The sequence below is a fragment of the Entelurus aequoreus genome, linkage group LG08, assembly GCF_033978785.1.
Source record: "Entelurus aequoreus isolate RoL-2023_Sb linkage group LG08, RoL_Eaeq_v1.1, whole genome shotgun sequence".
Lineage (NCBI taxonomy): Eukaryota > Metazoa > Chordata > Actinopteri > Syngnathiformes > Syngnathidae > Entelurus > Entelurus aequoreus.
Genome location: NC_084738.1, coordinates 4,866,971 through 4,880,313, shown reverse-complemented (window position 1 = coordinate 4,880,313; position 13,343 = coordinate 4,866,971). Strand labels below are relative to the sequence as shown.

The 13,343-nt window shown below is 38.1% G+C and overlaps 1 protein-coding gene across 1 annotated transcript; it reads right to left on the bottom strand.

The window, feature by feature from the left end:
* Window positions 1-7,141: 7,141 nt before the first annotated feature.
* Window positions 7,142-9,125, bottom strand: LOC133654937 (forkhead box protein I1c-like). The gene is made up of 2 exons (XM_062054812.1): window positions 7,950-9,125; window positions 7,142-7,772 (listed from the first exon to the last, which is right to left on the bottom strand). The coding sequence occupies exons 1-2, from the start codon at window positions 8,530-8,532 to the stop codon at window positions 7,270-7,272; spliced, it is 1,086 nt and encodes a 361-aa protein (XP_061910796.1). The 5' UTR covers window positions 8,533-9,125; the 3' UTR covers window positions 7,142-7,269.
* Window positions 9,126-13,343: the final 4,218 nt, after the last annotated feature.

The following is a 13,343-nucleotide window of genomic DNA, read 5'->3' as shown; positions in this document are numbered from 1 at the left end:
AGGGGAGTGGTGTGGAAAAAATGATGTCCCTTGGGGGGTGGGCGTGAGGTGTTGGGAAAAAGGGGGCGTGAGAGGCAATAACATAAAAGCATCTTCAGTGTTAGTATTGAATTATCTTGACAAATAAAGATTTAAAAAAAACAACCATTAATTTCAGGGGAGTGGTGTGGAAAAAATGATGTCCCTTGGGGGGGCGTAAGGTGTTGGGAAAAAGGGGGCGTGAGAGGCAATAACATAAAAGCATCTACAGTGTTAGTAAAGAATTATCTTGACAAATAAAGATGAAAAAATAAAAACATTTCAGGGGAGTGGTGTGGAAAAAATGATGTCCCTTGGGGGGGCGTGAGGTGTTGGGAAAAAGGGGGGCTTGAGAGGCAATAACATAAAAGCATCTTCAGTGTTGGTAAAGAATTATCTTGACAAATAAAGTTGAAAAAAACCCCATTAATTTCAGGGGAGTGGTGTGGAAAAAATGATGTCCCTTGGGGGGGGGGGGGGCGTGAGGTGTTGGGGAAAAAGGGGGGCGTGAGAGGAAATAACATAAAAGCATCTTTAGTGTTAGTAAAGAATTATCTTGACAAAAAAAGATGAAAAAAAACCCATTAATTTCAGGGGAGTGGTGTGGAAAAAATGATGTCCCTTGGGGGGGCGTGAGGTGTTGGGAAAAAAGGGGGCGTGAGAGGCAATAACATAAAAGCATCTTTAGTGTTAGTATTGAATTATCTTGACAAATAAAGATAAAAAAAAAACAACCATTAATTTCAGGGGAGTGGTGTGGAAAAAATGATGTCCCTCGGGGGGGGGGGGCGTGAGGTGTTGGGAAAAAAGGGGGGCTTGAGAGGCAATAACATAAAAGCATCTTCAGTGTTAGTATTGAATTATCTTGACAAATAAAGATTTAAAAAAAACAAACATTAATTTCAGGGGAGTGGTGTGGAAAAAATGATGTCCCTTGGGGGGGCGTGAGGTGTTGGGAAAAAGGGGGGCGTGAGAGGCAATAACATAAAAGCATCTTCAGTGTTAGTAAAGAATTATCTTGACAAATAAAGATGAAAAAAAAATAAAAAATTTCAGGGGAGTGGTGTGGAAAAAATGATGTCCCTTGGGGGGGCGTGAGGTGTTGGGAAAAAGGGGGGCTTGAGAGGCAATAACATAAAAGCATCTTCAGTGTTGGTAAAGAATTATCTTGACAAATAAAGATGAAAAAAACCCCATTAATTTCAGGGGAGTGGTGTGGAAAAAATGATGTCCCTTGGGGGGGGGGGGGGCGTGAGGTGTTGGGAAAAAAGGGGGGCTTGAGAGGCAATAACATAAAAGCATCTTCAGTGTTAGTATTGAATTATCTTGACAAATAAAGATTTAAAAAAAACAACCATTAATTTCAGGGGAGTGGTGTGGAAAAAATGATGTCCCTTGGGGGGGCGTGAGGTGTTGGGAAAAAGGGGGGCCTGAGAGGCAATAACATAAAAGCATCTTCAGTGTTAGTAAAGAATTATCTTGACAAATAAAGATGAAAAAAAAAACATTAATTTCAGGGGAGTGGTGTGGAAAAAATGATGTCCCTTGGGGGGGCATGAGGTGTTGGGAAAAAAGGGGGCGTGAGAGGCAATAACATAAAAGCATCTTTAGTGTTAGTATTGAATTATCTTGACAAATAAAGATTTAAAAAAAACAACCATTAATTTCAGGGGAGTGGTGTGGAAAAAATGATGTCCCTTGGGGGGGCGTGAGGTGTTGGGAAAAAAGGGGGCGTGAGAGGCAATAACATAAAAGCATCTTCAGTGTTAGTAAAGAATTATCTTGACAAATAAAGATGAAAAAAAAAAAAAAAATTCAGGGGAGTGGTGTGGAAAAAATGATGTCCCTTGGGGGGGCGTGAGGTGTTGGGAAAAAGGGGGGCTTGAGAGGCAATAACATAAAAGCATCTTCAGTGTTGGTAAAGAATTATCTTGACAAATAAAGATGAAAAAAAACCATTAATTTCAGGGGAGTGGTGTGGAAAAAATGATGTCCCTTGGGGGGGGGGGGGCGTGAGGTGTTGGGGAAAAAGGGGGGCGTGAGAGGAAATAACATAAAAGCATCTTTAGTGTTAGTAAAGAATTATCTTGACAAATAAAGATGAAAAAAAAAACATTAATTTCAGGGGAGTGGTGTGGAAAAAATGATGTCCCTTGGGGGGGCATGAGGTGTTGGGAAAAAAGGGGGCGTGAGAGGCAATAACATAAAAGCATCTTTAGTGTTAGTATTGAATTATCTTGACAAATAAAGATAAAAAAAAAACAACCATTAATTTCAGGGGAGTGGTGTGGAAAAAATGATGTCCCTCGGGGGGGGGGGGGGGGGGCGTGAGGTGTTGGGAAAAAAGGGGGGCTTGAGAGGCAATAACATAAAAGCATCTTCAGTGTTAGTATTGAATTATCTTGACAAATAAAGATTTAAAAAAAACAACCATTAATTTCAGGGGAGTGGTGTGGAAAAAATGATGTCCCTTGGGGGGGCGTGAGGTGTTGGGAAAAAGGGGGGCGTGAGAGGCAATGACATAAAAGCATCTTTAGTGTTAGTAAAGAATTATCTTGACAAATAAAGATGAAAAAAAACATTAATTTCAGGGGAGTGGTGTGGAAAAAATGATGTCCCTTGAGGGGGCATGAGGTGTTGGGAAAAAGGGGGGCGTGAGAGGCAATAACATAAAAGCATCTTTAGTGTTAGTTAAGAACTATTTTGATAAATAAAGATGAAAAAACCCCATTAATTTCAGGGGAGTGGCGTGGGAAAAATTATGTCCCTTGGGGGGTAGGGGGGCGTGAGGTGTTGGGAAAAAGGGGGGCGTGAGAGGCAATAACATAAAAGCATCTTTAGTGTTAGTAAAGAATGATCTTGACAAATAAAGATGAAAAAAAAACATTAATTTCAGGGGAGTGGTGTGGAAAAAATGATGTCCCTTGAGGGGGCATGAGGTGTTGGGAAAAAAGGGGGCTTGAGAGGCAATAACATAAAAGCATCTTCAGTGTTAGTAAAGAATTATCTTGACAAATAAAGATGAAAAAAAAACATTAATTTCAGGGGAGTGGTGTGGAAAAAATGATGTCCCTTGGGAGGGGCGTGAGGTGTTGGGAAAAAGGGGGGCGTGAGAGGCAATAACATAAAAGCATCTTTAGTGTTAGTAAAGAATTATCTTGACAAGTAAAGATGAAAAAAAAACATTAATTTCAGGGGAGTGGTGTGGAAAAAATGATGTCCCTTGGGGGGGCGTGAGGTGTTGAGAAAAAGGGGGGCTTGAGAGGCAATAACATAAAAGCATCTTCAGTGTTGGTAAAGAATTATCTTGACAAATAAAGATGAAAAAAACCCCATTAATTTCAGGGGAGTGGTGTGGAAAAAATGATGTCCCTTGGGGTGTAGGGGGGCGTGAGGTGTTGGGAAAAAAGGGGGGCGTGAGAGGAAATAACATAAAAGCATCTTTAGTGTTAGTAAAGAATTATCTTGACAAATAAAGATTTAAAAAAAACAACCATTAATTTCAGGGGAGTGGTGTGGAAAAAATGATGTCCCTTGGGGGGGCGTGAGGTGTTGGGAAAAAGGGGGGCGTGAGAGGCAATAACATAAAAGCATCTTCAGTGTTAGTAAAGAATTATCTTGACAAATAAAGATGAAAAAAAAAAAAAAATTCAGGGGAGTGGTGTGGAAAAAATGATGTCCCTTGGGGGGGCGTGAGGTGTTGGGAAAAAGGGGGGCTTGAGAGGCAATAACATAAAAGCATCTTCAGTGTTGGTAAAGAATTATCTTGACAAATAAAGATGAAAAAAACCCCATTAATTTCAGGGGAGTGGTGTGGAAAAAATGATGTCCCTTGGGGGGGGGGGGGCGTGAGGTGTTGGGGAAAAAGGGGGGCGTGAGAGGAAATAACATAAAAGCATCTTTAGTGTTAGTAAAGAATTATCTTGACAAATAAAGATGAAAAAAAAAACATTAATTTCAGGGGAGTGGTGTGGAAAAAATGATGTCCCTTGGGGGGGCGTGAGGTGTTGGGAAAAAAGGTGGCGTGAGAGGCAATAACATAAAAGCATCTTTAGTGTTAGTATTGAATTATCTTGACAAATAAAGATTAAAAAAAACAACCATTAATTTCAGGGGAGTGGTGTGGAAAAAATGATGTCCCTCGGGGGGGGGGGCTGAGGGGGGGGGCGTGAGGTGTTGGGAAAAAAGGGGGGCTTGAGAGGCAATAACATAAAAGCATCTTCAGTGTTAGTATTGAATTATCTTGACAAATAAAGATTTAAAAAAAACAACCATTAATTTCAGGGGAGTGGTGTGGAAAAAATGATGTCCCTTGGGGGGGCGTGAGGTGTTGGGAAAAAGGGGGGCGTGAGAGGCAATAACATAAAAGCATCTTCAGTGTTAGTAAAGAATTATCTTGACAAATAAAGATGAAAATTTTTTTTAATAATTTCAGGGGAGTGGTGTGGAAAAAATGATGTCCCTTGGGGGGGCGTGAGGTGTTGGGAAAAAGGGGGGCTTGAGAGGCAATAACATAAAAGCATCTTCAGTGTTGGTAAAGAATTATCTTGACAAATAAAGATGAAAAAAACCCCATTAATTTCAGGGGAGTGGTGTGGAAAAAATGATGTCCCTTGGGGGGGGGGGGGGCGTGAGGTGTTGGGGAAAAAGGGGGGCGTGAGAGGAAATAACATAAAAGCATCTTTAGTGTTAGTAAAGAATTATCTTGACAAATAAAGATGAAAAAAAAAACATTAATTTCAGGGGAGTGGTGTGGAAAAAATGATGTCCCTTGGGGGGGCGTGAGGTGTTGGGAAAAAAGGGGGTCGTGAGAGGCAATAACATAAAAGCATCTTTAGTGTTTGTTAAGAACTATTTTGATAAATAAAGATGAAAAAACCCCCATTAATTTCAGGGGAGTGGCGTGGAAAAAATGATGTCCCTTGGGGGGGCGTGAGGTGTTGGGAAAAAAGGGGGGCGTGAGAGGCAAAAACATAAAAGCATCTTTAGTGTTAGTAAAGAATTATCTTGACAAATAAAGATGAAAAAAAAAACATTAATTTCAGGGGAGTGGTGTGGAAAAAATGATGTCCCTCTGGGGGCGGGAGGTGTTGGGAAAAAGGGGGGCGTGAGAGGCAATAACATAAAAGCATCTTTAGTGTTAGTTAAGAACTATTTTGATAAATAAAGATGAAAAAACCCCATTAATTTCAGGGGAGTGGCGTGGGAAAAATTATGTCCCTTGGGGTGTAGGGGGGCGTGAGGTGTTGGGAAAAAGGGTGGTGTGAGAGGCAATAACACAAAAGCATCTTTAGTGTTAGTTAAGAACTATTTTGATAAATAAAGATGAAAAAACCCCATTAATTTCAGGGGAGTGGCGTGGGAAAAATTATGTCCCTTGGGGTGTAGGGGGGCGTGAGGTGTTGGGAAAAAGGGGGGCGTGAGAGGCAATAACATAAAAGCATCTTTAGTGTTAGTAAAGAATTATCTTGACAAATAAAGATGAAAAAAAACATTAATTTCAGGGGAGTGGTGTGGAAAAAATGATGTCCCTTGAGGGGGCATGAGGTGTTGGGAAAAAGGGGGCGTGAGAGGCAATAACATAAAAGCATCTTTAGTGTTAGTTAAGAACTATTTTGATAAATAAAGATGAAAAAACCCCATTAATTTCAGGGGAGTGGCGTGGGAAAAATTATGTCCCTTGGGGTGTAGGGGGGCGTGAGGTGTTGGGAAAAAGGGGGGCGTGAGAGGCAATAACATAAAAGCATCTTTAGTGTTAGTAAAGAAATATCTTGACAAATAAAGATGAAAAAAAAACATTAATTTCAGGGGAGTGGTGTGGAAAAAATGATGTCCCTTGAGGGGGCATGAGGTGTTGGGAAAAAAGGGGGGCTTGAGAGGCAATAACATAAAAGCATCTTCAGTGTTAGTAAAGAATTATCTTGACAAATAAAGATGAAAAAAAAACATTAATTTCAGGGGAGTGGTGTGGAAAAAATGATGTCCCTTGGGAGGGGCGTGAGGTGTTGGGAAAAAGGGGGGCGTGAGAGGCAATAACATAAAAGCATCTTTAGTGTTAGTAAAGAATTATCTTGACAAGTAAAGATGAAAAAAAAACATTAATTTCAGGGGAGTGGTGTGGAAAAAATTATGTCCCTTGAGGGGGCGTGAGGTGTTGGGGAAAAAAGGGGGGCGTGAGAGGAAATAACATAAAAGCATCTTTAGTGTTAGTAAAGAATTATCTTGGCAAATAAAGATGAAAAAACCCCCATTAATTTCAGGGGAGTGGCGTGGGAAAAATGATGTCCCTTGGGGTGTAGGGGGGCGTGAGGTGTTGGGAAAAAGGGGGGCGTGAGAGGCAATAACATAAAAGCATCTTCAGTGTTGGTAAAGAATTATTTTGACAAATAAAGATGAAAAAACCCCATTAATTTCAGGGAGTGGTGTGGAAAAAATGATGTCCCTTGGGGGGGGGGGGGCGGGGGGGCGTGAGGTGTTGGGGAAAAAGGGGGGCGTGAGAGGCAATAACATAAAAGCATCTTCAGTGTTAGTAAATAATTATCTTGACAAATAAAGATGAAAAAAAACCACATTAATTTCAGGGGAGTGCCATCCATCCATCCATTTTCTACCGCTTATTCCCTTCGGGGTCGCGGGGGGCGCTGGAGCCTATCTCAGCTACAATCGGGCGGAAGGCGGGGTACACCCTGGACAAGTCGCCACCTCATCGCAGGGCCAACACAGATAGACAGACAACATTCACACTCACATTCACACACTAGGGCCAATTTAGTGTTGCCAATCAACCTATCCCCAGGTGCATGTCTTTGGAGTGGTGTGGAAAAAATGATGTCCCTTGGGGGGGGGGGGGGGGGGGGGGGGCGTGATGTGTTGGGAAAAAAGGGGGGCGTGAGAGGCAAAAACATAAAAGCATCTTTAGTGTTAGTTAAGCACTATATTGACAATTAAAGATAAAAAAAACAACAACATTAGTTTCAGGGCAGTGGCGTGAAAGAAAGTATGTCCCTTGGGGGGCGTGAGAAAGGAACTGAGAACCATTGCATTAAAGCGACACCAATAATTAAAAACATAATTTTATTCCAACATCAATGTGAGTTTAAATAAAACACAAATACATACAAAATAATTTCTGTACATTTGTCCCAAAACTACAAAAATTGACAAAGGAATGCATAATAATGACTTTTTACAATGCAACTAAATGAGATAAATTATGATTGTTTGTAAAAAATAATAATAATGAAAAAACAATTAAACTTCAGTTCCTTCCCTGCCATATATGAGGTTGTTGACAGTGAAATGGTTGGAAAGGTTGTAATAGTTCATCCTGCCGTCACAGTTCAGCGGAGAGATCACCGAGGGCGCGTACGAGCCCAGTCCGCTCATGGCCTCCCGGCCCTGGGACAACTCCCCGAGGTGAGCCGAGTCCCGCTCCGGAGCCCGCGAGAGATCGGCTCCACTCACCGCGCTGGCCGCCAGCAGCGAGTTGACGCTGGACATGAAGCCGTTGAAACACGGGCTGTGCTCGGCCGAGTTGGGCGGTGACGACCTGGGCTCCGTGGAGGCCGGGGAGCTGCGGAGGCTGGGCGGGGAGGAGCTGAGCAGGCTGGCCGTGTCCGAGAGCTTGTGCTGGGCGTCTGACTCCGGCTTGTCCGCGCCCGTGATGTCCGCTCGCCGCTTTCGCTTCCGGCGAAAGTTGCCATTGTCGAACATCTTTTCGCAGTTGGGGTCCAACGTCCAGTAGTTCCCTTTTCCTGTGTGTTAAAATCATTTTTTATGGGTTCAATTCATTTTTCAGGTGAAATTGAGTCACATTCAAAACCCCGTTAGAAATTTCGTACATTTTATAAACCTCTGGATTGTGAAAAAAATAAAAATTTTATTTCTACTTTTTTCTGTTTAGTTTAAACATATCGACATTGCAGACTCACCGGGGTCATCCTCGTCCCGGGCCACCTTCTTGAAGCAGTCGTTGAGGGACAAATTGTGCCGGATGGAGTTCTGCCAGCCGGCTTTGCTCTTCTTGTAAAAGGGGAAGTTTTCGGCCACATACTGGTAGATCTGACTCAGGGTCAGCTTCTTGTCCTGAGCGCTCTGGATGGCCATGGCGATGAGAGCGGAGTACGAGTACGGAGGTCGGACCATCTTAAAGAGCTCCTGCTGGCTGGAGATGGACAACCAGCCCAGGTCGGCGCCGCCGAGACCTCCGGGGGCGGCCAGGAGCTGCCTCTGGCCGGACTGCAGGTAGGTGGAGCCGCCGCTCCCCGCTGGGAGGTACGGCGAGGAGGAGGAGTTGATGCCGGTGCCGTTGAGCCACAGGTAGGGGTTGGTGGGCGGGCTGCTGTAGTCGCTCAGCCCGTAGCTGGAGGGGTGGTTGGCGGCTCTCTGGGGATGGTGGTGCAGGTTCTGGTGCTGGTACACCCCGTAGTTGTCGCAGTACACGGCGGCCATGTCCAGCAGCTCCTGGGCGCTGTGGGGGCCACTCTGCTGGCTCGGGGGTCCAAAGGTGTTCATAATCCAAACCAAAAAAAGAACCGAACCTCGTCTGTGCGCGTCTTTGCCTGCGGACTGAACTCCCTCTCGGGGTGGGAGGAGTATTTATGGACAAGGGCCAGGTGGAGCCCACTGAGGAGGACAACTTTTTTTTTAGGGTGGCCCCCCTGGGGCCCCTTGGACGAGACTATCTGCCTTTCAATGAGCACCCATAGATACCATCTTTGCTGCAAGGAGCCTCACTTCTATTGTTTACTCAAATACACTTAAATATAAACAATGCATTAAGATGACAACAATATTCAGAGAAAATATGAAAATTAATACTTTGTGGTTTGTTTTTTTTAACCATTTTTGCTTATTCCTTATTTTTATTAAAGTTATAGTGCATTTGTTGTTGTTTCTGTGTGCTTATTTAGTTTTATTTATTTGTTTTATTTAATTTATTTATTTGACCATTTCATTTATTGGTGTTTTTAGCTGTGTTTTGAATGTTCTGTACTTATTGTGATTTTTGTATTTTGTTATTATTATCTTTTACCTTACTGTTTTGAATCTGTACACAATGTTTGGGCAGCAGTGGCTGTTTTAAAACGTGCTATATAAATAAATGAACCTTGACCTAAACCTTCAATGTGACTTCATTGCAGCCCTGTCTATTATTACGATTACCTTATGTTTCTATTTAAAGAAAAAGATTCCCTACTAAATAGAGAGTTATAAAGTGCACAAATAAATGTTAAATATACTACTTAATACACCTATAGGACACACTAATGCACAATTTAGTTGATTTTAACTAATAAAACTAACAAGCTTCACTTTTACTGTAGTCAACACTTCAGTAAATGTATTGTTTTTATACAATATTTATTATCTAAAAGTTAGTTTTTCTGTTTGAAAGGCATGTTACATGTTCAAATTGTGTTGTTTTGGGACGCTAAGCACCGATTAAATCTAATTAAAATAATTTTAAAAGGGGCGACTTTGTTTCATAATGCACATTTTTCAAGGAACAGAATCATGAAACCCATATTTTGAAAAAGGGAGTTATTTGTTGATTTAAGATTAAGATTAAACAAATCAAATATATATATATATATATATATATATATATATATATATATATATATATATATATATATATATATATATATATATATATATATATATATACTTTGACATATTTAAGAATGTAATACATTTATAAAACAATAAACACAAGTTTTGAGCTAAATGAGTTTAAAAAATATAGTAAACAGTTGTCATTTTATTGTTATTGTTATTTTAAATATCACATGAACAAATAAATAATAAAATCAGAAATATATATTTTTCACAAATATTTCATAAATAAATAAATACAAAATAAAACAGTAAAAACACTTTTTGATCTAGAAAAATTTTGAAAAACAACAATAACTTAATTGTCGTTAAAAGAAATTTAAAAAAAAGTTCCAAAATGTTTAATGTCAAAAAGTCACTAATGGGGAAAAAATAAAGCTGATAAAACTAATGAGCTGCACTTTTACTGTAGTCAACACTTTACTTGTTCTAAAAAGTGAGATATTTAACAAATAAATCCAAATAGAATTAGATATATATTTTTGACATGTCTAAGAATTTTTTGAATTTATAAAAAAATAAGTAAAACAATAAACACACTTTTTGATCTAAATGAGTTTAGAAAAATCCAAATACATAAATAGTCAACGCTTTTAGTCATTTTAAAGGGGAGTTATTTAAAATTTCACATGAACAAATAAATCATTATAAAAACAGATACATAGTTCTAAAATATTTAGGAATTTAATAAATAGATAAAAAATAAAACAGTAAACACACTTTTTGCTCTAAAGGGTTAGAAAAAAAATCACTTGTCAATCAATTGTCATTAAAAAAAATGTAAAGGGGAGAGGATAAGGTGCACTTTTACTATATATAGTCAACACTTGTAATCATTTATCATTTCATAAATATTTAAACATTTTACAAGAACAAATAAATCCAAATAAAATTAGATGTATATTTTTGACTTATCTAAGAATTTATTAAATGTATACAAATAAAAATAAAACAATAAACGCACTGTCTGATCTTAAAATGAGTTTAGAAAAATACAAATAGAAAAATATTCAACGCTTGTAGTCATTTTAAAAGGGAGTTATTTAAAATTTACATGAACAAATAAATCATTACAAAAACAGAATGATAGTTGTAAAATATTTAGGAATTTAATAAATACTTAAAAAATAAAACAGTAAACACACGTTTTGCTCTAAAGGGTTAGAAAAAAAATCACTTGTCAATCAATTGTCATTAAAAAAAATAAAAGTAAAGGGGAGAGGATAAGGTGCACTTTTACTATATATAGTCAACACTTGTAATCATTTATCATTTCATTTCATTTCAGCTCAGTTACAGCTCTTGTTATTACCAAATCTGTGTTATATGTGTTTTATGTTGCACGACTGCACCAAGAAAAATTCCTAGTTTGTGAACCCGTTCTCAAACAATGGCAATAAAACTAAAACTATTCTGATTCTGACTATTCTGATAAACATTTAAACATTTTACATGAACAAATAAATCAACAATATATAATCATTGGTGTTAACACAAAGCTGGCATGCAGACTGTTTTTGTTTTTAAAATAAAAATGTGTAAATATGGTATTGTTTTTGATTGAGAAGTATATTGCAATGGCTCCCGCAAACTTTTGATTTGTCAGTCCTCAATGGAAAATGTTTGGACACATTTAAGCTGCTGTTTTGTATGCATTTGAAACACAATCTACAGCAGGGGTCAGCAACCTTTTTGAAAGCAAGAGCTACTTCTTGGGTAGTGATTAATGCAAAGGGCTACCATTTTGATACACACTTAAATAAATTGCCAGAAATAGCCAATTTGCTCAATTTACCTTTAACTCTATGTTATTATTAATAATTAATGATATTTACACTTAATTGAACGGTCTAAAAGAGGAGAAAACACAAAAAAAATGACAATTAAATTTTGAAACATAGTTTATCTTTAAAATTCTAAATTCAACCGAAAAAAAGAAGACAAAAACTTAAAAAAATAATTTATGGAACATCATTAGTAATTTTTCCTGATTAAGATTAATTTTATAATTTTGATGACATGTTTTAAATAGGTTAAAACCCAATCTACACTTTGTTAGAATATATAACAAATTGGACCAAGCTATATTTCTAACAAAGACAAATCATTATTTCTTCCAGATTTTCCAGAACAACATTTTTAAAATAAATTCAAAAGACTTTGAAATAAGATTTAAATTTGATTCTACAGATTTTCTAGATTTGCCAGAATAATTTTTTTGAATTTTAATCATAATAAGTTTGAAGAAATATTTCACAAATATTCTTCGTCGAAAAAACAGAAGCTAAAATTACGAATTAAATTACAATTTATTTATTATTCTTTACAATAAAAAAAATACATTTACTTGAACATTGATTTAAATTGTCAGGAAAGAAGAGGAAGGAATTTAAAAGGTAAAAAGGTATATGTGTTTAAAAATCCTAAAATCATTTTTAAGGTTGTATTTTTTCTCTAAATTTGTCTTTCTGAAAGTTATAAGAAGCAAAGTAAAACAAATTATGAATTTATTTAAACAAGTGAAGACCAAGTCTTTAAAATATTTTCTTGGATTTTCACATTCTATTTGAGTTTTGTCTCTCTTAGAATTAAAAATGTCAGGCAAAGCGAGACCAGCTTGCTAGTAAATAAATACAATTTAAAAAATAAAGGCAGCTCACTGGTAAGTGCTGCTATTTGAGCTATTTTTAGAACAGGCCGGCGGGCTACTCATCTGGTCCTTACGGGCTACCTGGTGCCCGCGGGCACCACGTTGGTGACCCCTGATCTACAGCATATGAGTAAAACCTATTGGTAACTTGGCACAATAAACATATATTATAGCCATATTATGTACTTTTTGTGGGTGATTACCTCACCTTTTCAAAGGTAATTATGGGATAAATGAGTCAAACATGTCAGGTAAATATTATGTCCTGACAAGTAAGGACAAAGTTAAAGCTGACATTGATCACTGCTTTTCTTCAAATGTTGATTACAGCCCAATTAATTACAATAATGAGTTGTATTCAGAGCAAGTTTCACTGAGACACAACAACAACGACCCGATACTTTCGACCATGTGCACACTGAAGTATTACCTTAAGGTGGTGGGACTTTAAGAGGGTACAAAAGCAGACACTTTGTGGGTACCATCCTTTTGTAGCCTACAAAACCTTTTTATTGATCATAATGTTGTGTAAGAAGGTGAGCAATGTAACCTGACAGCTATATAAGTTGACAGATGTCAAACAGGTCACAACAAGGCAGAGGTAATCCTCCATTGTTGTCCTGTCATCCTTCCTTGCTGCTTGTCTTCCCCCCTGAGAGGATCAAGTGAATCCCAAAACTCCACAGGTGAGAATCTAACCTCCCTGTGGCCTCCCAGCACACCAGTCCTCTCATAAAACGACCCCTCTGATTTTTACAAACACTCGTGTGCGTGTGTGTGTGTGTGTGTGTGTGTGTTCCTCAGGTGTTAATTTGTGCTGACATCTAATTAGCAGACAAGCACGTTTACACTTTGTGTCATTTCAGCTATTTTGGCAACAAAAACTACCATTCTTGCATTAATATACATTTAGTTTATAAACAGAACCACTTATTAGTTTAATTATCAAAGACTGTATTTGATGAATTTTGGCATTTATTATTCTCTATTTTATGAATTAATTTAATTTTGGCCAATTTATATACCAGTATTTTTTTATTTACAGTATTTAACTATA

Excerpts from the sequence above, each read along its gene's own strand:
- LOC133654937 (XM_062054812.1), bottom strand. The coding sequence starts at position 8,532 with ATGAACACCTTTGGACCCCCGAGCCAGCAGAGTGGCCCCCACAGCGCC. Across the intron at positions 7,773-7,949 it reads CCGGGACGAGGATGACCCCG|GAAAAGGGAACTACTGGACG; the intron begins GTGAGTCTGCAA and ends TTTAACACACAG.